The following is a 23,301-nucleotide window of genomic DNA, read 5'->3' as shown; positions in this document are numbered from 1 at the left end:
GAACTGTAAAGGTGATTTTAAAGCGCAGTTGAGAACCTCAAAAGAAGATGTTAACAAATGCAAAGTTAAATCTTGTTTCTAAATAGACTCAATACTTTAAAGATGTAGCTTCTCTTCAAGTTAATCTTTGAATTCATGTAACCCAAATTTAAAAAGTTAACAGGAGTTTTTTGGACCTAAAATATATATTAATATTTACCTGGAAAAGTAAATGTGCAAGAATGGATTAGGAGTTTGTGAAATGTAAAAGGAATAAGAGAAGAAGACTTTACACAGATTTTAAAATGTATTATAAATCTAAGTAATTGAGACAATTTAGCATTGTCTCTGTTATCAATAGCAAATAATTGTCAGATCCATGGAAGAAAAGAGAGCAGAGAAGTAAACTCAAATACATATGGGAATGCAGTATCTAAAAACTGTGGCATGGCTAGTCAAAGAGAGAAAGGATTAACTAATAATCATAGATCAACTGTCAAACTGCCATTCAAAAAGAAGTCAAGGTGGATTCCTACCCTGCTCTTTACAAATTCCAGAGGGATCCAAGTTTTTTTGTTTGTTTGTTTGTTTTTTTTTTTTTTTTTGCGGTATGCGGGCCTCTCACTGTTGTGGCCTCTCCCGTTGCGGAGCACAGGCTCCGGACGCACAGGCTCAGCGGCCATGGCTCACGAGCTTAGTTGCTCCGCGGCATGTGGGATCTTCCCGGACCAGGGCACGAACCTGTGTCTCCTGCATCGGCAGGCGGATTCTCAACCACTGCGCCACCAGGGAAGCCCGGGATCCAAGTTTTAACATTAAAAAAAATCATAAAAGCAGCAGAAGAAAACATGACTTTAGGGTGAGAGAAGGATTTGATTTTTATAGAGTCAAATGTACCCATAATTTCCTTTATGCCTTCTGGAGTGTGTGATTAATTTGAGTTATAAAGCAAAAGTAAGAATTACTGAAGATATAAGAAAGAAGTTGCACCATTAACAAAACAAAAAGGCAAAGGACAACTGAAAATGTTGAATACGTGAGAATGACTAAGTTCTCAGCTTTTGGAAGAGGCCACGCAAATCAACAGGAAGGAACAGCAAGTGGTCCAACCAAGTAGGACATTTTCCAGGAAGGACACACACAGGCAACTGGTACATGGAAAGAGGCTCGATCTCACCAGTAATGAAAGACATACAAACTTAAGCAAAGGTGAAGAGCCATTTTCTATATGTCAGATTGGTGAAACTTTTAATGTTTGTTAAAACAGGTGCTGGCAATGTGGGGAAGAATACATTCGCAGGCACAGTGGAGGATGTATATGTGGTGGGAAATTTTTGGAAGGTAATTTGGCAAAAGCTATTAAAACTGAAAATTCACATTCACTTTGGCAAAGTTTTTAAGATAAAGAATCTCATACCTTACAAATATATTTGTAAAATATATGAAAGATGTATGTGTGTGTGTATGTGTGTGAAAATACACATACTAGGAATATTATTGAAGCAGAGTTCTTAGCAGCAAAAGACTGAAAGCTAAAACAATAGGGGACTGATTGAGAAAGATTGTGAAAATCCTCAGTCTACGATCATTAACAAGAACAAAAAAGGATCTCAATGTGGTGATGTGGAAAGGTCTCCGAGATATATTATTAAGAGAAAAAATAGCAAGGTACAGAAGAATATATATAAAATGATCCCATTTGAGAAAATGAAAAAGAATATCAAATGTGCATATGCATATATAAATACAAATATGCTGACATGTAGAAAACGCCTCTAGATAGAAACATAAGGAGATGTTCCTAGGCTGTTCTATAGAGCTTTCTGTGATATGGAAATGTCCTATAGATCTGAGCTGTCCAATATGGTAGCTGCTAGGCTCACGTGGCTATTGAGCACTTGAAATGTGGCTTGTGTGACTGAGGAATTAAATTTTGAATTTTATTTTATTTTGACTAATTTAAATGTATATAGCCACATGTGGCTCGAAGATCCCAATTTGGATAGCGCAGACTTAGACAATGGATAGTTTGGAGGAGAAGGATTATGAAAGGAGAGAAAGGGAGATATTTTTTCAGTTTATGACTTTCTATAGTGTTGGAATTTTGTGCATGTACTATATGTGTTACTTTTTTTTATAGTTTAAACCAGATTTTATTTGCCTTCAACTTATTATCTGTGTAGAATATACTCTACACCGCAATCTGAATGCTCTCCAATGGACATTTGATTACACAGAATCTCCAAAACTTTTACTTTATTTTTTTCTTCCAGTTTTATTGAGATATAATTGACATACAGCACTGAATAAGTTTCAGGTGTACAGCATAATCTTTTGACTTACATACATTATGAAATGACTACCACAATAAGTTTAGTGAACATCCATCCTCTCATATACATAGAAAATAAAAGAAAAAGAAAAACAGTTTTTCCTCGTGATAAATACTCTTAGGATTTACTCACCTACCAACTTTCATATATAACATCCAGCAGTGTTAACTATATTTATCATGTTGTACATTACATCCCTATTATTTATTTATCTTTTTATAAATGGAATTTTATTCCTTTGACTACCTTCATCCAATTCTTACTCTTATTTAAAAAGTTACTGACCACCAAGGTCCCAGGGTCGATAGTCATAGTAGAGGATTTAGAAGTGAATCAAAGGTGGTGTCTGTCTTCAAGAGTCCAGGCTTTCTTAGGGCCATGGGAAAACATATGTAAGGAAATAACTGCACAGAGGATGTCAAGTTGACAAACTCCCCAATGAGTAAGGTCCCAGAGGAAGAAAGGGTCAGTTCCACATCTGACAGTGGGGAAGAGAAGAGGGGCTATTAGAACAGGCTTCCCCCAGAAGATGTGTGAGCCAGCCTATGAGACGAAAAGGTGCCTGTTAGACCATGGGGGAGATAAAAGCACTCAGGGCAGAGGAAACAGCTATTTGGAGGAGTGGAGGCAGGATAGGGTAGAGTATGCCCAGGATTCCACGAGTAATTTTGGTTGGTGGGAGGGGTGTGAAGTCTGAAAGGAGAGGAGGTTGAAGAGAGGAGAAAGAGGTTCTGAGGACCAGGGACAATAGACTAAGGAGTTCAGATTTCACCCTGAAGGCCAGGGAAGCCCCAGAATGGATTCAAGCAGGAGAGAGAACTGATCACACATGACTCTCAGAAGAGACATCTGTCTGGCTATGACTTGGAATGTCAAAATCAAAGACAAACTGGAAAATGAGGGATGCAATTGAAATATTTTTATCCTATATAGAAAAATAATAAAGCTGTTTATGGATTTAAAATTGCATTTTGTACATTTTACTTTGCCCATGAACAATCACCTTTGATCCATTAAGAGTTATGCAGTACCAAGGGGAAAGAAAATTCAAAGGAATTAATTTTTCCCACCTCCTGTGACCATCTCATATTTTAGTAAGTCCCTTAGGACCTTGAGAGGTCTTTTGTCTTTTTATTAATTTTTCTAGGGCTTCAAATCTCCAGGAGATGGTGATAAGAAACTGAATACTCAACAACTCTGATGTGTGGTGGGACGTAATTCCTATTTTCAGACAAATAAATATGGTGATAAATCCTAGGCCAAGGTTTTCTCAGCCTTGGCACTATTGATATTTTAGATAGGATAATTCTTCACTGTGGAGGGCTGTCCTGTGTGCATCATAGGATATTTCACAGCATCCTTGACCTTGACCCACTAGATACCAGTACCACATATACATACAAACACACACACAGCATGGTGACAAATAAATGTCTCCAGACATTGCCAAATGTCCCCTGGGGAACAAAATCATCCCTGATTGAGAACCACTGTCTTAGAACATCTCAGACAGAAGAGCCCTTGGGGACTGTCCCACCCAACTTCCTCATCTTACAGATGAGAAAACTGAAGCTCTGAGACTGAGACCAGAAACCAGGTTTCCTTACTCATTTTAGAATTTTTTTTTTTTTTAGAGATCAGATATATTTTTTTTGTTTTTTTTCAACTTTTTCTCCAGTTTTACTGTTTATTTTATTTATTTTTTGGCCACGCCATGCAGCATGCGGGATCCTAGCTCCCCCGACCGGGGATTGACAGCACAGAAAAGACAGCACAGAAAAGACAGCTATCTGTCTGAGGATTTTCACAATCTTTCTCAATCAATCCCCTATTGTTTTAGCTTTCAGTCTTTTGCTCCCCCCTGCATTGGGAGCACGGAGTCTTAACCACTGGACCGCCAGGAAGTCCCGAGATCAGATGTCTTTTTCTTAGCCTCAGAAAAATTCAATTTTCAAAAAAAAAAAAAAAAAGCTGGAGGAATTTTAAATCAAATCAGTTGCTCATGGATGGACCTGGAGATTATCATATTAAGTGAAGTAAGTCAGACAGAGAAAGACAACTATCATATGATATCACTTATATGCAGAATCTAAAAACAAAAAATGATGCGAATGAACTTATTTACAAAACAGAAACAGACTCACAGACTTAGAGAACAAACTTATGGTTACCGGGCGAAGGGTTGGGGGGCGCTATAGTTTGGGAGTGTGGGATTGGCATGTACACACTGCTAGATTTAAAATGGATAACTAATAAGGACCTACTGTATAGCACAGGGAACTCTGCCTAATATTCTGTAATAACCTAAATGGGAAAAGAATTTGAAAAAGAATAAATACATGTATATATGTAACTGAATCACTTTGCTATACACCAGAAACTAACACAACTTTGTTAATCAACTCTGCTCCAATGCAAAATAAAAATTTTTTTAAAGATAAGGAAAAAAATAAATCAAATCAGTTTCATCTAGCTGAATATTCATTTATTTTTTCTCTCTCTCTTCTCTCTTTTCATCTGTCTCATTCTCTCCCTGACATACATGACTCATCCTAGAATTTCGATTTACTAACTTGTTTTTTCTAGCTACAAATGCTACCAAAATTAATAATGATGATGATAATAATAATAAAAGAGTATGAAAACATCCATCCTTCTCTCTTTTAGCATTTTCTTCTTTCATTTGTTCACAGTGAAGAGGTGAATGGGAAGACGTCTAGTATATATCAGAGTGCCTGTGTGCCAGGCACTCTGCCAGGCGCATCCTAAACACAGTCATTACAACAACCCTCCGAAGTGGGCATTGGCATACCTATGTTACTAAAGAGGAAACTGAAGCTCATGCACGTGAGATGACTTGCCCACGTAGCCACTGATTTCTAGAACCAGCATTCAAACCCAGGTCTGTCAGATTACATAGTAAAACTGAGTTCGGGTTGTGGAGTCTTAGAGTGCGTTCATGATTATCGCCCAAGTGAGAGTTGAATCCCCTCTGAGACCCAAATCTTCCTGCAACTGCTTGGATCACAGAGCCGAGGAGCTTGCCAGCATCTCCAGGAGGAAGCCAGACCCATGTGGCAGTTGCTATGACGACTAGTTTTCTTATAATTATAGAACATGGTGGTGACACGAAAAGCCACACAGTCACTTTGTTAGGACCTGTCTTCCTCTGACAGTTCCAGGAGCTTAAACATCATCAATTTTTTTTTAATCCCATTTAAAATAATCACACATTGCAGCAGCAGAGGCCCAGAGAGCAAGACAGTGAGGAGATTAATCCTCCCACTGTGTGAGGGGACCATGAGACAAGCCACTTGACAAGCCATGAGGAAAATGGTATGTCTTCCTTGGGAAATGTTTGCTTCTCTCTTCTCTTTTGGATCAATGCATTTAGGACTTGGCCAAACAGTGTATTTAAAGAGAAAATAGAAGAGAGCCAAAGGAAAATTGGCCTAATGCTTGGCAAGTAACAGGGATAGGCAGGAAAATTTTAGTATTCTAGCAACCACTTTTCAGTTTAGTTTAAGTTAGCCAATTACCCATATGTACAGGGTTTCCTGATTTGGAAGCTGATAGAGACAAAAGAACACACACATACACACATACTCTCATATACATACCATAGACATACCTACCCCTCTGGTCCAGAAAAGCCTGACTCTTGCCACTTATTGGCTGCATGACCTTGAATACCTTAATTAAACTCTCTGACCCTTGGTCTCCTCATCTGTCTATCAAAAATAATGCCTACTTCAAGAGTTAAAGATAAAATAGAAAATGACTAGCAAACTACCCAGCACATAATAGGAGCTCAGTGAAATGGAAGTTATTGTTATTAATTACTTACAAATAATAGTTTTTTAAATCTTGTTTTACTTTCCACAAGCATCTTCCTTTCATTACCCCAACATGGGATGTGAGAAACCTTTATGAAGCCCTACCTTCTGTACTACTTTCAGCAATCCAGCCAGGTAGCAGAAGAACTCTAGTTGAAGCCAATGTGGCATCTCAGAGCAGTGGTGGGTGCAGGCAAAGGCTGGGACATTCTCCAGATGAGAAATTGACTTGGGGAATCAAGGACAGGTTTCTGGAGGAGGTGAGCTGGTCCACAAGGCAGAAAACGTGGGCTGGCAATAGAGCCAGAGGAAACTGCATGGGCAAAGACCTGGAGGGGTGAAAGGGCATGGTGGTTTTACAGAGCCATGAGAGGCCTGGAGCACCGAGGACACAGGAGTGGTGGAGGTACTACCAGCAAGGACCACCTTTGCAAGAGACTGCATTATCACGCAGAAACCTCACATGGTTGCCTGTCGGAGTGGGGAGCCATCAAAGATTTCTCAAGCAGGATCTGATGATCGTTCTGGCTTCATAATGGGTAGAAAGGGGAAGATGGGATGAAGCTGGAAAGTCAAAAGCTGGCCTAGCAGGAGTGGTGGGCAAGGAGGAGCAACTGAGGCAGGGCAATGTCAGTTGAGACAAAGGGCCAGGCGTGAGATGGAGCCAGGCGGGCCTTCCCACTGAGACCCACCCTGGGGTGGAAGCATTCCGTCTAGCCGGATGACCAACTCCCCGGCAATGAAACTATCATGTAACAAGAGGCAGCTCACATTGATCAAGCTACCACAGGGCTTATATTATCTCATTTTGTCCTCAGGCCAGGCCTATGATGTAGACAGCATTATCCCATTTTACAGATTGGGAAACACAGGTTCAGAGAGATGAAATGACTTGCTTTAGTTCATACACACCCACAGTGTCAAACCCCCAAGCCCATGTATTTCCCCTTTTCAATACTACCCTTCACACAAGTGTGCTGGTAAACCGTCCTGGGCTGGGAAAGGGGGGTGATGCATGATTTACAGTGTTTGCTCCTCTCCATGGTGTAAATACTCCCACCATGGTTGGTTACAAACTTCCAACAGTTTAGCAAGCAGTGTGTAAACTTTTAATCAGCCAACTCCTACAGGAGTCCCATAGGAAATAAGAATATTCACTAAACTCTAGAAGTCATCTAACTAAACTTATTAACAAATGACTTGCTTTATTACTGCATTTATTTGCCAATATTTGAGTCAATGAGAATGAGATCCTGGCAATAAAAGCAGCCCAGTCATTAGGCTATGGAGTGGTCATTGAATCTCCCAGTCCCCCATCCAAACCCTGAGCACGTTCCTCCTCAGATAGCACCACGGATGTTTTCTCTCCCAGGGAAATGTTTTGTTAAAAAGAAGTAAGCCACGGGCTTCCCTGGTGGCGCAGTGGTTGAGAGTCCGCCTGCCGATGCAGGGGACACGGGTTTGTGCCGCGGTCCGGGAAGATCCCACGTGCCGCGGAGCGGCTGGGCCCGTGAGCCATGGCCGCTGGGCCTGCGCGTCCGGAGCCTGTGCTCCGCAACGGGAGAGGCCACAACAGTGAGAGGCCCGCATACCACCAAAAAGAAAAAAAAAAAAGTAAGCCACATTTGCTTTTCAGTTCTCAATAATATATGTTTTTGAAGGTCACTCTAATAGTACAATTCCATGGGGCCAAGAGAAAGCACCCAGCCATAAACATAGGCCTACATCTTTATTCTGATTTTTGATAAAACCCTAGCCAGAAGTGCAATAATAAACATCAAACACTCTTGCAGATTTTCTCCGCCAAGAACTCACATGTAAATTCTTTCCGTTTCAGATGATGACTCTACTCCTAAGCCAGCAGGCAGTGTTTTTAATAACTTACCTTAAATGTTCCTCAAAAGTTAAAAAAAAAAAAAGAGGGCAATAAAAACCAAGACAACAGATAATAAAGTAAAATCGCTTATTCCATTTGCTGCTGTCAGCAAATATTAGAATCCCACCAATGGAGGGCAGCCCCTGGGATTTTGATGAAAAACTGGTAGAAGCAAATGGCAAAGGTATAAATGAGGTCTCACCTCCCAAGGAGTGTGACATCAGGAAGAGGACATTTATGAGAATGTGTCATCGGCAAGAAGCTTAGAAGCAAAGATAGAGCCCCGATTTTAAATAAAGATATTGAAAATGGGCAGCCAGAGCTCTGGTATTTATCAATGTGTAGTTTTCCATCAGCCAGATATTTTTGTTTGCTCATTAACCTGTTTGTTTAGTTATTAAAGACATCATTTGGTGCCTAGTGTGGGCTGGCACTGGCTAGGTTCTTGGGGAGCAAAGATAAAGAAGACACCATCCCAGCCTCAGGTCAGCGGGAGACACAGCAGGTAATGTTGAGGCCAACACTGTATAACTGGAGGGTTATATAGCAGGTGCAGGAATCCCGAGGAGGAAGGACAGACTGCACAAGGGCTGGCAGGTCAGCCCTCACAGGCCAGAGCCATTTGAGTTGGGTGACGAGGGATGAATAGGGAGTTTGCCCAATGATGGAGGTGGGGAAAGCATTCCAGTGAGAAGGGACAGCACCAACAAAGACAGGGAGTCATACAAAGTATGGTATCATGAGGGAAGGACCAGGGCTTCCAGCGGGTCAGCGAGAAGACAGGTGAGCAATGGAAGCTATGGCAGGGTTAGAAGGATGGCAGTGTCCTTGAGGATATGCACATTAGAAAGAGCCCTCTTTTGGGGAGGTGAGATGAATGGGCAGGAGGGGTCTCAGAAAGGAGGCAAAGGGACCCAGAGGGAGGATGGGCCAGGAGATGGTGGGCGAGGACAGAGACCAGAGAAAAAAGCACAGTAACCAGAGACTCTCAGTGGGGAGAGGGGCCTGGACTCTGCCGGCTGTTAGATGTGGCCACCTCCCCACACCCAGCCAGGGAGGCTGATTCTGGTGTTTTGCCACGTCTCTCCCATGTTGGAGTTAGAAGGAATGTGAGCAGAGTTGAGGCCTGAGACAGAGTGCAGACACCCCCATCCCCGGGCTGGGTGGAAGAGGAAGAGAAGGAAAGAAACGCCTGACAGGTAGACTGGCCCAGCAGCATCACCCCCACCACCCGGGAGCTATTCATTGGGTAGTCAGGCTCCCTTCCACTGGCGGCAGCTTCCCTAACCTCTTACACCCGGCCACAGCCCCCTGCTTAGGACCTGCGAGTACATCCCAGCTCCACAGCCTCCTGGGCGTGGAACTTGGGAAAATTCCCAGCCTCTCTGAGCCTGTTTGCCTCACCTGCAAGTGGGGTGACAGTCTCGCCAGCCCAGTTTGCTGGGATCATTCAGTGGGATACCTTACATAAAGCGCCAATCACAGGTCAGGTCAGGAGCGCAAGCCCAAAAAGTTGAGTGGATCAGTGAATGGACGGAACAGTGAAAAATCAACACCCCATAATATTAGACCTGAAGCTTCAACTGGATTTTTGTTTATTTTTGTTTTGTTGGTTTGTTGCTGTCACTTGCTTTTAATAATAGCCCATAGAACCAGCTCCTTAAAAACTGCTAACCTCTCACTTCTAGTTCTCCCCAGCCAGCTTTATTTTAATGCGTCCATTTGCTTGACAGGAATGGTGGGTTCTGGTCCCTTTACACTAATGCATCCTTCCCATTCCGGATTCTCTCCACTGACTGTGCTCAGGGTCTGGTCTGGAGGCATCCCCAGGATCTTTCCCCATGCGCCCCGACAACCTCTAATCTGAGCTTACCCAGGCCATAGCCATCAGGGTCAGATTTCCTGAACCCAGACTCGACATGTTATTGGGGATGAATACTGAGGCGGTCCCAAAAGTCTGGGGCTCAAGTTGCAGCCCACGTGACACCCACCCTATGCCAGGCCCTCTTCTGGGAACTAGGAACACATGAGTGGACCAGTGTGACCCTACCCTCCAGGGACCAGAGGCTGGAGGGGGCTGCAAGATGCCGGAGTAGCCAGTTACAGTACAGCAGCATTCAAGAACCCCATACGATCTGCAGAGCCCAGAGGAGACGCCAAACCCAGCTCAGATGATCAAGGGAGGCATCCCAGAGGAGGTGACCATACAGAGACAGTATTCCAAGAAACTAGACAGAACACTCTTGTCTAATCCACACCTTTGCAAGCTCCTCCAGAGCAAGGATTTTGTCTTGCATATCTGTGTGTTTCCCAGCAACAGGCATCCAGCCCAGCCCAGAGCAAATTTGATAAAGACAAAGAAGAAAGGGTAGGAAAGGAAGAAGTCACTCAGACCACAGTTTGGCAAGGACAATAGCAGGGTGGCGTCAGGTGTAGCACAGAGAGTGGGATATGGAGCCATAGGGCTGAGTTCTTATTTTGTTCTGACATGTCCTCGCTGCGTGACCTTGTCAGACAATTGACTTCTTTGAGCATCAGTTTCCTCGTCCATAAAATGGGGATAATAATAACAGTCACAAGTACATAAGGTTGTTGTTAGCCTAAAAAGTGGATGTAAAGGCATTTTTAACAGGTACTAGGATTATTCATTTTATAATGGATGTGTTGAGAAGTAGTTTACCAAAAAACATTGCTTACATTCCCCAGGAGGCAAAGAGATAGCTCCCTAGGTCACTGTAGAGAGCCAGAGGCCACCCATGGATCCTGACATTGAACTGGCTACACTTTGAACAGTTCCTCTACGTTTTCCCCGCCACATATTCCCAGGGAGAAAAAGCCAGGAAAGGGAGGACCAGGTCTGTCTCAACCAACACACAAAATTCAGCTAATTAGGTAGCAAGCTAAGAACCCAGGATGAAGGAAAGGGATCTGAACAGGAAGAGAATAAAATGATCATTCATTGAGAACTAGACTTACACTTTGTGCTATTGTGTCCCGGTTTACTGATGAGGAATCAGGAGCTCAGAGAGGTGAAGGGACTTTCCCAAAGTCATGAAGCTAAGAGGTGACAGGGGTGTGACCCGAGTGGCCAGGTGAAACTTGCCCCAAAGTGCAGGTGTTCCCTAGAATACCTCTTATCAGCTTGGCACAAACAGCCTCCAAATGTAAGACTCAGTTCCTTCTCACAGGTGAGCCTGGGGACAATCAGGTCTGATGGCATGGCCGGATGCACCAGCTCCTTCGATAGCATAATCATCTTTAGAAGAACCTCCAGCTCCCAGGACTAAGAAAGAAGGAGGGGCTTCTCTCTGCATGCTCCCATCTTCTCAAAGAAGCCTGATGAACGGTCTCTCAAGTCTGTGGCCCTTGGCCATGACTGCAAAAGCTTTCATGTTAAAAAAAGTTCCAGGCGATTCTTTCAGTCTTTCTCAGTTCGTCTCTCCCTCCCTGCTCTCTCCTCTCATTCACAAAGTGAATCAGTTATACATATACATATGTCCCCATATGTCTTCCCTCTTGCATCTCCCTCCCTCCCACCCTCCCTATCCCACCCCTCTAGGTGGTCACAAAGCACAGAGGTGATCTCCTTGTGCTATGCGGCAGCTTCCCACTAGCTATCTAATTTACATTTAGTAGTGTATATATGTCCATGACACTCTCTCACTTCGTCACAGCTTACCCTTCCCCTTCCAACACAGCCATAAATAAATAAATAAAAATTAAAAAAATAAATAAAATAAAAAATTATTTTATTAAAAAATGTACTATTAAATGTATTATACAAAGAGACAATTAAGGATGATATATACCTTCATGCAAAGAATAATAACTCAGCTTAAGAAATAGAACATTTCCAGTAGCTTTAAAGCTCCCTGGATTCTTCTCCCATTGTACTCACCTACCAACCCTCACACCCTACACTCCAGGAAACTATTACCCTGAATTTTGTGCTAATCATTTCTTTTCTTTTCTTTGTTGTTTTACCACATATGCATATATTCCTAAACAAAATATTCTTTAGTTTTGTCTGATTTTAAATTTCGTATAAATACTCTGTGTGTATTTTTATGTGACCTCCTTCTTTCATTCTCATAATTTTGAGAGGCATCCACATTCATGTGTAGAAACTGTGGTTCATTAATTATTAACGTTATTGAGTGTTTTATGACTATGCCATTTTTTAAAAATTCAACAAAGGTAACATTTATTTAGTATTATTTATATAATTAATATTATCCAATTTTGTCAATTATCCATCCATTAAAAGACATCGATGATGTCTTTTAAAGCCCTGGCTCCCTCCATCACCCACCTCAGTTCAGGAGTGTACATTGTATTTAGTTTTCATGTCTCTTCATTCACCTTTAAAGTGGAGTGTTTCTTTTGCATTTCTTTATTTTTCATGATATTGACATTTAAAAAAATTTTTTGTTGGATTACAGTTGATTTACAATGTTGTGTTCGTTTCAGGTGTGCAGCAAAATGAATCAGCTGTACATATACATATATTCCCATTATCTCCTCCCTCTTGAGTCTCCCTCCCACCCTCCCTATCCCACCCCTCTAGGTGGTCACAAAGCATGGAGCTGATCTCCCTGTACTATGCAGCTGCTTCCCACTAGCTATCTATTTTACGTTTGGTAGTGTATATATGTCCATGCCACTCTCTCACTTTGTCCCAGCGTACCCTTCCCCACTCACGTCCTCAAGTCCATTCTCTAGTAGGTCTGGGTCTTTATTCCCGCCTCAGACTCTTCTTAATCGCCAGCAGAACAACCTCCCCCCTTAGGGTGCTGCATCCACCTTCACCCCAGCAGATGCATCCTCCACGTGGCCCATGGGGAGCTCTCTTTAAGGAAGTGAAAAGCCAGGCTAATAAATGCTCACAGCTCTACAAAAGCAAACAATTTTGCTCCATTCCTCCCATTTTGTTCCAAGCCGCAGGGCCCTCTGCCCACACCTGACAGTCAGTGCTGACAAAGGGCTGCCCCCAAACCCCAACGCCCTTTCTTCCCAATCCCCAGGGCCAACTGAGTCAAGCTTCGTGGGGCGCTTCCTCAGGCCCTGGACCCTGACAAGCCACTCGTTTTCTCTTGGCTGACTCACTTCTGTTCTAACCCATAGTTACCTACAGCAGGCGGCACAGATGAACAGAAAGGCTGCGGGGCCGGCTCTCAGCACTGGCCCTGCCACTTGCTAGTGGGTGAGCAGGTCACATCACTGCTCTGAGCCATAGTTCCCCTTGAAAAAGCAGGGGATTATATCAGCTTCTCAGGGACTCGTGGGCATCAAATATGGTAAAATTACCACATCACCAAAAGTTGCCAACAAAGAGGAAAAAAAAAAACAATGACAACATGGTCCAACACCACGGCTGATAACACAGCCACAAACGACATTTTGAGACATTTCTTTCCATGTCCTTTTTCCTCTGCATACTTGTGGTTTTTTTTCACACTTCCAACCATAGAAAACATACAATTTTAATCTCTGCTTTTTTCACTCAGCTTCCTCTATGAAGTATTTGCCCAAATTATTGTATGTTTTCAGAACCATCATTTTAAATGATTGCTAAATAAGGAATAATTCTATCAAAAACTGTAACACTCTATTTGGTAAAAAGAGCAAATTTTTAAAATATTCTCATTTTTTCTGATTATTGTAACAATTCATGCTCGTGTAAAATTGAGAAAGTAAAAGAAAGATGAAAATATCTCATAAGCCCATAATTCAGAGTAAACTAAATACTCTCCCACCAAAAGTGATTCCTAAGAAACTGAAACAGTCCATCCTATGCATGTGGTCTTACATATGGAGTCATGAGAAAGCTGCTGAAAATCTAGCATTGTTTCTTTCCAACGCTTCGATTTTACAAATAACACTGCAATAAACATTTTTGTGCATGAATCTGGGCATACTTCTGATGATCTCTGCTGCCAGGAGGACAGGTCAGCTTTACTCCCTGGCCTGATGCCCATACATTATGCACCAAGATACTCCCCTCCTCCCCTCACAACTACCTGCTGGTTCTTGCAGATACCTGCATGCAGTTCAGGCCAGGTCAGCGTTCACTGGGCCCATGCTGTGTGCCAGACACTAAAGCTACAGCCAAAAATAAAAGCAATTCCTGCCCTCAAAGAGGGGGTCAACATCCAGGGAAGTCCCACTTTCTGGGGGGAGTACACAGAGGTGCCATATTCCCTCCCAGGCTCACACACCCAGCTGCTCTGACACACGTAGCAGGGAGAAAGATAGGGACAGAAACGGACCAATATGTTTATCCATGTATAATACATACTCCAACCAAGTATGTATTATACAAATACATACAGACAACCAACCAATGGCTGTTTTCACTTCCAAAGCCCTCAGCCAGCCATAGTTGATACAAAATAGTTACTATTAATCATGCACTTATCATGTATAGATCCAAGTGCTTTGCATGTATTCTATATTTCATTCTCACAGTAACCTTCTATCATCGCCATTTGATAAATTAGGTTTATTGACTAGCTGTGGCCGCATGGCTGGTATGAGGTGGAAACAGGGCTCAAACCCAGCCAGACTGCTTCAGTATCCATCCACAGAACCACTTATTCTACTGCCTCCATGGCTGATATTGCCTCCTAAGTATCTTTTAGGCCTCTCTCCACTCACCTTCCTTTGCTATGCCACTATTGTTCTTTTACTTGCAGTAACCCAGCAGTCTCCCCACCCTCCGTCTATTACTCATGTAAAAGCCAGCATGCTTTTTCCAAAAACCCAGTTTAATCATATCCTTCCTCTTCTTGAAGTCCTTTGGGGTTTCTTTCATGCTTCTAGCCTAAAATAATAATTCCTCCATACAGCCTGTGATGCCTGGGACTGTCTGCTCTCTGCCCACTTTTCATACCTCATCTCTGTCTGGTCCCCACACCCCTCCTAGAGCTGAGCTTCACTGCCCTTATTCCTATTCAATGTTGGGTTCAACTTCCCTCCAGCTTCAGGGCCTTTGCACAAGCTGTGCTCTCCTTAGCCATCTAAGTGACTTCCCCAGGGTACTTCCCTGAGCTTCCTCCCTACATCCTCACAGAGCAGCCTTCATGGCTCCTTCACGCAATTCATCACAGTGATATATATTCATCAGTTCTCCTAGTGACCCGGCCACCAAAAAATAGAAAATCAACCATTCGGTTTTTACCACTAAGAAGTCAACTTTTCTCTCCCTTTGTCTTTTTTGTATTTGTTGCAATCAATCAATGTCTAAAATTTGAGTTTCTTTATACATTTCTATCACATTTCCTGAAGATTGTGATGGAAAGGCAGAGAGACAGAGACAGGAGGAAAAAGAAGAAATGAGACACATTTATCAATTATCAAATTGTCTGAACATTGTGGAGTAGGAGAGAGGATAACTTGTCCTCAAGAGGCAGAGCTTTAGTTATTTGATTAGACTCAGTGACCCACACCCAGTCTTTCTGTTACACCATCAAGACACTGACCGTAAATTCAGCGATTTTCGGCACCCGGAACTTCCCTTTGTTCTTCTGTTCGGGCTGATATTCTGTTCTTGTCTTCACAATCACCTGAAATGTTCAACCAGTGTTAGCATGCATAGAGACTTGAAAGACTTTTCTGTTCCTTTTTTTTAGTAACTAGAATTTACTGTATATTGCATAAAGATCAGAAAATAAAGAGCCTCTCACTCAAACAAACACAAGAAAATAGAAAATTCAAATTACCCATAATACTTTCCAATTCCAACAGACAGCCATAGGTGACAATTTTGGTCTCACCTTTCCAGAAGTTTTTATATGCATATATATATGCACATATTCTGCATATATATTTGCTATTTATGCAAATACATACTTTTATGAAACAGATTCATACTTCATTTTATCATACAACACTCTACTAACATTTTCTCCATGTAGAAAAATACATGATTTCATTTTGCCTTTTGATGTAGCTTAATATTTCATTGTATGCATATACCACAATTAATCTAACCAGTCTTGACGGTTGAACATGTAGGTTGTTTCCACAGTTCAGGGTATATAAACAAGTTATGATGAACATCTTGTAGCAAAACTTTTGCACACATACTTAATTCCAATTTCATTTAGGGACTTCCACAAAGAAAAACATAAAGGTCTATTGAATCTATTGTATCATCTTATTTTTCTGAAGTCTGAATATTTTGCAGAGGTGGTTAACATCTTTTCAAGATAAGCTGTCAACCTGCCAAGACATTTATGGAACTCCATCCCACTGTGTAGGCAAAGTGGAAGAAAAAAGAAACTTGACAGATAATCAATAACTATTGCCAAGTGTCACAGTGTCGTGGGTAATACAGAAGCTGTCTGAGTCTCGGGGCCTCAGCTGTAAAATATGGACAATAATCATAATCATAACCCCTAGTTAACAAGGCTGTTTCGAGGGTTGAATGAGATGATAGTGGGTAATACTTGTGGAATAATTTATTATGTGCCAGAGCTAGATCAAGCCCTCCATATACTTTATCTACATACCACTGTTATTTCCATTCTCCTGAAAGGAAAACTGAAGCGCAGAGCTGTCAAGTCACTGATCCAAGGTCACACTGCTCAAAGGAAGCAATCTTCTAACTATGATCATTCTTCTCATTAGCGCTTAAATTAACCGAATTTTCACTGAAAACTTTCACCAAGTTTTCCTAGAGACTATAGTCAAGTGTATGTACTCCTGCAAGAATTCTTCTATGAAGAATTTTCTTTAAGGTCTGTGAGGCATACCTTGGACAAAATATAGCTCAAAAAGGAAAGGATGGGGAGGAACTACTATTATTGAACATCTACGGTGTGGCACTTAAATATGTTAGCTAAGGAGGATCTGGGTCCCAGCCCATCTAGAACATCACTCCTTCCCTGACATTTAGAACTCATTTGCAAATGTAAATTCTGTTGTTGTGCTCCACCCCCTTTGGACTCTGCTCCTCCAAATATTAAAAAGTGAGCCCTGGCTTCCTTAGAGAAATGGTACAGCTAAACAAGGATGAGGGTTTTGCAGGGAAGTGGGGTGGAGAATGTTCTTTTTATTTTTTTCTATCTCCTGTTCCAAAGAATAGGAACGCAGGAGCTTCTTTGCCACAGGTAATAAAAATATCCCTCATGCTTTACAAATTTACTATACAGCAGACACTGGGCTCTTGACATGCACTATCTCACTTAATTCTGTGCAGTGGGGCAAATACTGATACTGTCAATATTGTAGGGAGATGAAACATTGTGCTTTGGGTTCAAATCCTGGCTCAAGCACTACACATTCTGTGTCTTAGTTTTCTCATCTATTAAATGGGAAAATAACCATCACTACCTGGTTGGGTTGTTAAGAGGCTTAAACAAGTTAATGTAAGTTAAGCACTCAGACCGTTCATTCAATAACAATGTTTTTTTGAGCACTGCCTCTGCGTGCTGCCAAATGTTCTTCCAATAGATATCTGAGGCAGATATGGAATTGGGCCTCGCTTGCACCTGTCAGCCTGCAGGTTCTACCTCTCCAGTCCTTCGAGAGCAAGGCAAGGATTTCTCAAGAACAATACTGTTCAAGCATGGTCTGAAAAAAAGGTTTCAAGGGTGAATAGAAGTTTCCTGGGTGAACAAGACAAGATATTTTATGCAAAGTGAACCACGTGGTCAAATAAACAAAAGTGTAAAATAGCATATAATCTACACATTTGGCCATTTTGGTGTCATGTGAACTTCAATGTGTTAGTGAGAGTTAAGAGCTAATATAAATGTAAGAGTAAATGCCAAGGCACGGTTCACAGGCTAAGTGTTTCTATTAGAAACTCACAACATTCTGGGAAAGCCCAAATGAAATAATGTATGTGTAGGTGATTTGTGAACTTAAAATATATTCTACAAATTGTAATGATTAAAAATATTTGGAATATCACTAGATCAATTGACAGGCTATGAAGTATATTGAAAATTTAGATGTCTGATCATTTCTCTGAATCCACATTTTTAGAAATATTCACAAACTGGGAATTATAGTTTCTTCTCCCAATTCCCCATGTTGTGTGTGTGTGTATATATCTAATGTCTGTATGTATATATATAAATATATAAATATATTATAATACATCTCAATGTCTATTTCTAAGATAGTGAATTTCCTGGTCAGTGTGCCATGTGACCTATAACCCTTAGGGCAATAACTACCTTTGCCTTTTATGATAGACAGCATTCTAAAATTGTCCCCAAGCTTCCCACCCCTGTGTATATACACTGTACAACCTCCTCCCTCAAGAGTGAGGACATGATCTGTGAATATGATGGCATAGTCACTCCCATGAGTATGCTATGCAAACTCGGTCACAGCAGACTGGAGAGAGATTCTCCTGCTGGCCTTGGAGAAGTAAGTCAACATGTTGTGAGAGGGCCATGCAACTAGGACCTGAGGGTAGACTCTAGGAGTTGAAAATGACCCCGATCAACAGCCAGGTCACTCAAGAAAATGGGGACTTCAGTCTTACAACCACAAGTAACTGAATTCTGTCAACAACCTGAATGAGCTTGGAAAAGGACCCCAAGAACCAGATGAGAATGCAGCCTAGCTGACAGCTTGATTTCAGACCCATGAGACCCCCAAGCACAGAACCCATCTAAACTGTGCCTGAACTTCTGACCTATACAAACTGTGAGATAATAAACTTGTGTTGTTTTGAGCCACTAAAGCTTTGATAAGTTGTTACATAGCAACAGAAAACTAATATGCCTTCCCACGTTGCCAAGTCCATATCAACCATGTCTTAGCTTGAGTCCTTCATTTCTAGATCCTTAGCCATCAGACTGGTCTCAAGAATAACACATCAAGTGTTAAGAAGCATTTAGCTTCTTAGTTCTTAGCTTCTTCTTAAACTTCTTAGTCTTTTCCTCTGCCCCTTTATTTTTTTTTAATTTTTTATTATTATTATTATTATTATTATTTTTTTTTTTTTTTTTTTTTTGCGGTATGCAGGCCTCTCACTGCTGTGGCCTCTCCCGTTGCGGAGCACAGGCTCCGGACGCGCAGGCTCAGCGGTCATGGCTGACCGGCCTAACCGCTCCGCGGCATGTGGGATCTTCCCAGACCAGGGCACGAACCCATGTCCCCTGCATTGGCAGGTGGACTCTCAACCACTGCGCCACCAGGGAAGCCCCTGCCCCTTTATTTTTATAAACATCTTTCCCAAAACTTCTCAAAAAGCCCTAAACCATTTATATCATTCCATGTAAATTTTAAAGACCTCATGCAGTGGCCAACATGTTGAGATAGGAGACAAAACTAAACAAATATTACTGTTGGAATGAGACAATGAATAACCTTTACAGCCAATATCATTATAATTGTCATAATAAATATTTTGTGGTTGCTTCTCTAACATCCATTTCCTTCTTCAATCAAAAGCCCCCCTCCCACGGCCCAATATTGCTTTCAAGAACTCTCCCCTGTCCCATGTGCAGCCATGTGGTTTTGTGGAATTGATGCCTTCCTTGATGGCAGGGATGGACCCTAATTAGGTTAAACCAGTCAGAGCATATTATTCTATTGATCACAAAATTTGATTGGCTCAGAGATGGGCATGTTACCTAACTTGAATCAAAGAGATATGAGGCAATACTGACTGGGAACTTGGGGATAGACACCTCCTTGCTCTTTATGAGTGTTCTCTAAAGAACATGTTCTTCCTCTGGATGGTGTGGTGAGAACTTAGTTCTGAAACTGCTGAAGCAATTGTTACTACTATGGGGAGGAGCCAGGATGAGGTCAAAGGCAGCATACAAAAGAGGGCAGAGTCAAGAGGAACCCGGAGAAGTGAAGATGAGCCCTGATGACACCCTGCCCTCTGGATCACACCTTGCCTGAAACCAGACCCATGCTGTACCCTGCAGTCATGGGGGCAGGGAGGGGGGCAAATATATACTCTTTGAACCTTAATCCAATTTAGGTTGTGTTTTCTAGTACTTGAGGTGAAAAGCTTTCTATCTGATAGAAATGTGTTCCAAGAAAAAATGAACTGTAAAGCCATTCGAATTTAGTAAGATGGTCAGCACTAAATAAGTATAACAAAACCTATAGATTTTCTCGGCACCAGCAAAAAATCACCTCAAAATATGATGAATCCACCAAAAGATACACACAACAATGCTCATAGCCACTTTTTTCATAATAGCGCAGAACTGAGAATAACCCAAATGTCTATTAACAGGAGAATGGATAAATTGCGGTTTATTCATAAGATGGAATGCTACACAGCAATGCTACATAGATGTGGGTAACTCTCACAGACATTATATTGAACTAAAGAAATCTGATGCAAAAAAAGTATTTTTATGTCCTGTGTGATTTCATTTATATCAAGTTCAAAATATATAAAATAATTTCTATATTATCTGAATAAATATATATATTTAATATGCCATTTACCATTTGCAGGAGTGATGCTGAGTTTAGGCAGAGTTGGAGTCATAGCCCTCCTTCAAATCCATATACTACTTTGCCCTGAACCCCTATGAGATGTTGCTTATGCCCTGAGTGAGTTTCTAATGAAAACACTTCTTTTGGCCTCAGAACACTTCTCAAACCACTGAGTTCAAACTAGGCCAACAGACAGGTTGACTGACCCTGTGTCAGTCCTCAGTCATATGCTCCTCTCTTGAGCTATACCATATTTTCTCCAAAAGCAAAACCCAGGTAATATTTTACCTTTGCCCCTAAGGAAGTGTTAGCTCATTCGAACTCCTTCTCCATGTCAAAAGCAGGGCTTTGCTCATTTGCCTGGAACAAATGGGCAGTCCTCTGGCCTCATCTTCTTTGACCTCTCAGTAATATTCTTTGACCACTCACTCCTCCTTAAAAGTCCTCCTCCCGGGTCCACGGTCTTCTCCCTGCCCACTGACCAGCCCTCCTCAGGCTCCTCCTCAGATTCCTCCCACCCTGCTTGACTTCTCAATGTTAGAATCTCTCAGGTCTAGGTCGTGGGCATGCTTCCTTTCTACAAGTCCCTTCTGAGTGTTCTTACTCCCATCATTTCCAAGTCCATCTTTATTCTCATAACTCTCAAATTTACATCTCCAATTCAGACCCCACCCAGCACTCAGATTACCCTACTGGACATTTGCCCTTGGATAGATAGACACACATAAATTTACCATGTCCACAGCAAAGCACTTAGGTTCCCTGACCCACCTTCTCCAACCATCTTGCCCTCATCATTCTCTTCCCCGTATAATCGCCAGCTAAGAAAATAGCAGCATGATATGTCATTGTTTATGTCAAGTCATACACAGGAATCTGTCATGATCCCTCCCTTCCCTTCAGTCTCCAAATCTATTCCAATCACCAGTTCCTGCTTCCTCAAAAACTTCTCTCGAATAAACCCATTTGTCCAGTTACACTGCCAACACCCTAACGCAGAGCACCGTCCTCTCTCCTTGAACTTTTGCTCTGACAGCTTCCTTGTTTCCATCCTTGCCTCCCCAAACCCAAACAAAAAGAGATTTCTCGACCAAGAGAGCGTCATAAACCAGCAAACATTCAGAAGACATCCAGGAGGCTGGACCTGGGAAAACCACAAAGAGGTAGTTTTGAGTGGCCAAGGAAGAGGTGAATTGAGCAATAAACAGAGGCTCTGAATGCCATGCCTAGCATCTTGAAGATGAACTTGAGAACAGTGAGGAACTGAGGAAGGATTATAAACCAGAGAATGGCTTTCCAGGTGTGCATTACAGGTAGAGGAGAAGCCTCTGGCACAGTGAAGATACACTGGAGAGATGTAGAGAGTAGGAAAAACCAGCCCTACAGTTACTGGAATCAACCAGCTATTGGGCATGTCATGAAGCGTGGTGTGCTGCTCCCATGGACTGGAGCCAGAAACAATTCCCTTCTATAAAAGGAGATATAGTAACAGTCAATTTTTTTAGTACTATGAAGGGGAAAGCATAAGAAATGTTAGCCGATCGTTATTAATTGTACCTTGGAGGAATCAGTTTGCATATGCAAAGAAAGAGAGAGAAGAGAAAATAAATTTGCAAAGAAAGGCTCTATTTTCTGCAGTTGAAAACAAAATGGAGCAAAACAGAGCCCTGAGCTCCTTGATTAATAACAGAAATGGGAGGAAAAAGTAGAGTGGAGGAAAAAATTCTTTCTACCCTTGTTATTATTAAAAGTGGGGTTTTATAGACACTTGCGAGAATGAAACTCCAGGTTTTCAAATATCATTGTGGATATAGGCAAAGAAATAAATTTGTTTTCTTTTCATATCAATACATCAGTTCCCATTGTTCGGTCAGCAGCTGACATGAAGAACATAATTTAACATAATTGGCATTGTGAAAATGGGATAAATTATTCATCCCGAAAGGACCCCTCATCTGGATATATTCCCCCTTTGCTGGCAAGGCCAGATAATACATGGTGGTTCAGATGGTGCAAAGTACAGATCATAAAAATTTAAAATACTACTTCCCAGGATTATCAATAATGAAGAGGTTCTCACATGGAGAGGCCCCAGGATTGGCAGGGACAATAAATAATAGTGCAGAAGTGCTGACAAGGAGCACGGTTGTATTTTTATAAGCTGGACTTGCACAGGCCAAAAATAGACCTAAGCTGTATCCTTCGGCTCATTCCTGCAGCAAAGAGAGAAGTTCGGAGCAGGACAATAGAAGGCTAGCCCCTGAGCACCTCTTGTGTGCCAGACACTGACTTACAGGCCCTACTGATGTGTCCTCAGTTAGTTCACACAACCCCCCTCTCCGATCCTCACATCTCTCCTTTAAGATCATTATTATTCCCATTTTTCAGATGAGGAAATTTTGCCTCAGAGACTTCAGTCACTTGCCTGTGATCAAATGACTGGTAAGGGGTTGAGCTGGTATCCAAACTCAAGAACATGTTGCTGTTTTCTATCATTTTGTTAAGGTACCCACTATGTGCCTGGCACTGTACCAAAAGCTTTACATCCTATACCTCAGTAAATCCTCTCAATCACTCTGAGGTAGGACTGATTATCCCCATTTTATAGAAACCTGAGTCTCAGGGAGCAGAAATGACTTCACAACCTCACATAACCATTAAGAGGCAGAGCCAAGGCTTGAACCTGAGCTTCTGGCTCAGATCAAGTGCCACGAGTAAGGTCATCATTCAAAACTCGTAACACTCAAAGTCTGTTCATATGGCACCTGATGCTCCATAAATGCTATTAACTGAATGAACAAATGAATGAATCCTTCGTCTAAAGAGACAAGGTGAATTCACCCCAATGGGG

At 41.8% G+C, this 23,301-nt stretch overlaps 1 protein-coding gene across 1 annotated transcript in view; it reads right to left on the bottom strand.

Moving 5' to 3' along the window:
• The window catches only part of NSG2 (neuronal vesicle trafficking associated 2), a 60,832-nt gene that overhangs the window by 28,780 nt on the left and 8,751 nt on the right, over positions 1–23,301 (bottom strand). Inside the window, exon 3 of the mRNA XM_059060429.2 lies at positions 15,506–15,589. Coding sequence (XP_058916412.1) covers positions 15,506–15,589 — 84 coding nt within the window. The remainder of the gene's footprint in view (positions 1–15,505; positions 15,590–23,301) is intronic.

This window comes from Kogia breviceps, chromosome 4 (genome assembly GCF_026419965.1).
Source record: "Kogia breviceps isolate mKogBre1 chromosome 4, mKogBre1 haplotype 1, whole genome shotgun sequence".
NCBI lineage: Eukaryota > Metazoa > Chordata > Mammalia > Artiodactyla > Physeteridae > Kogia > Kogia breviceps.
Note: the sequence above shows the minus strand (reverse complement) of the source record. Positions and strands in the feature narration are given on the sequence as shown.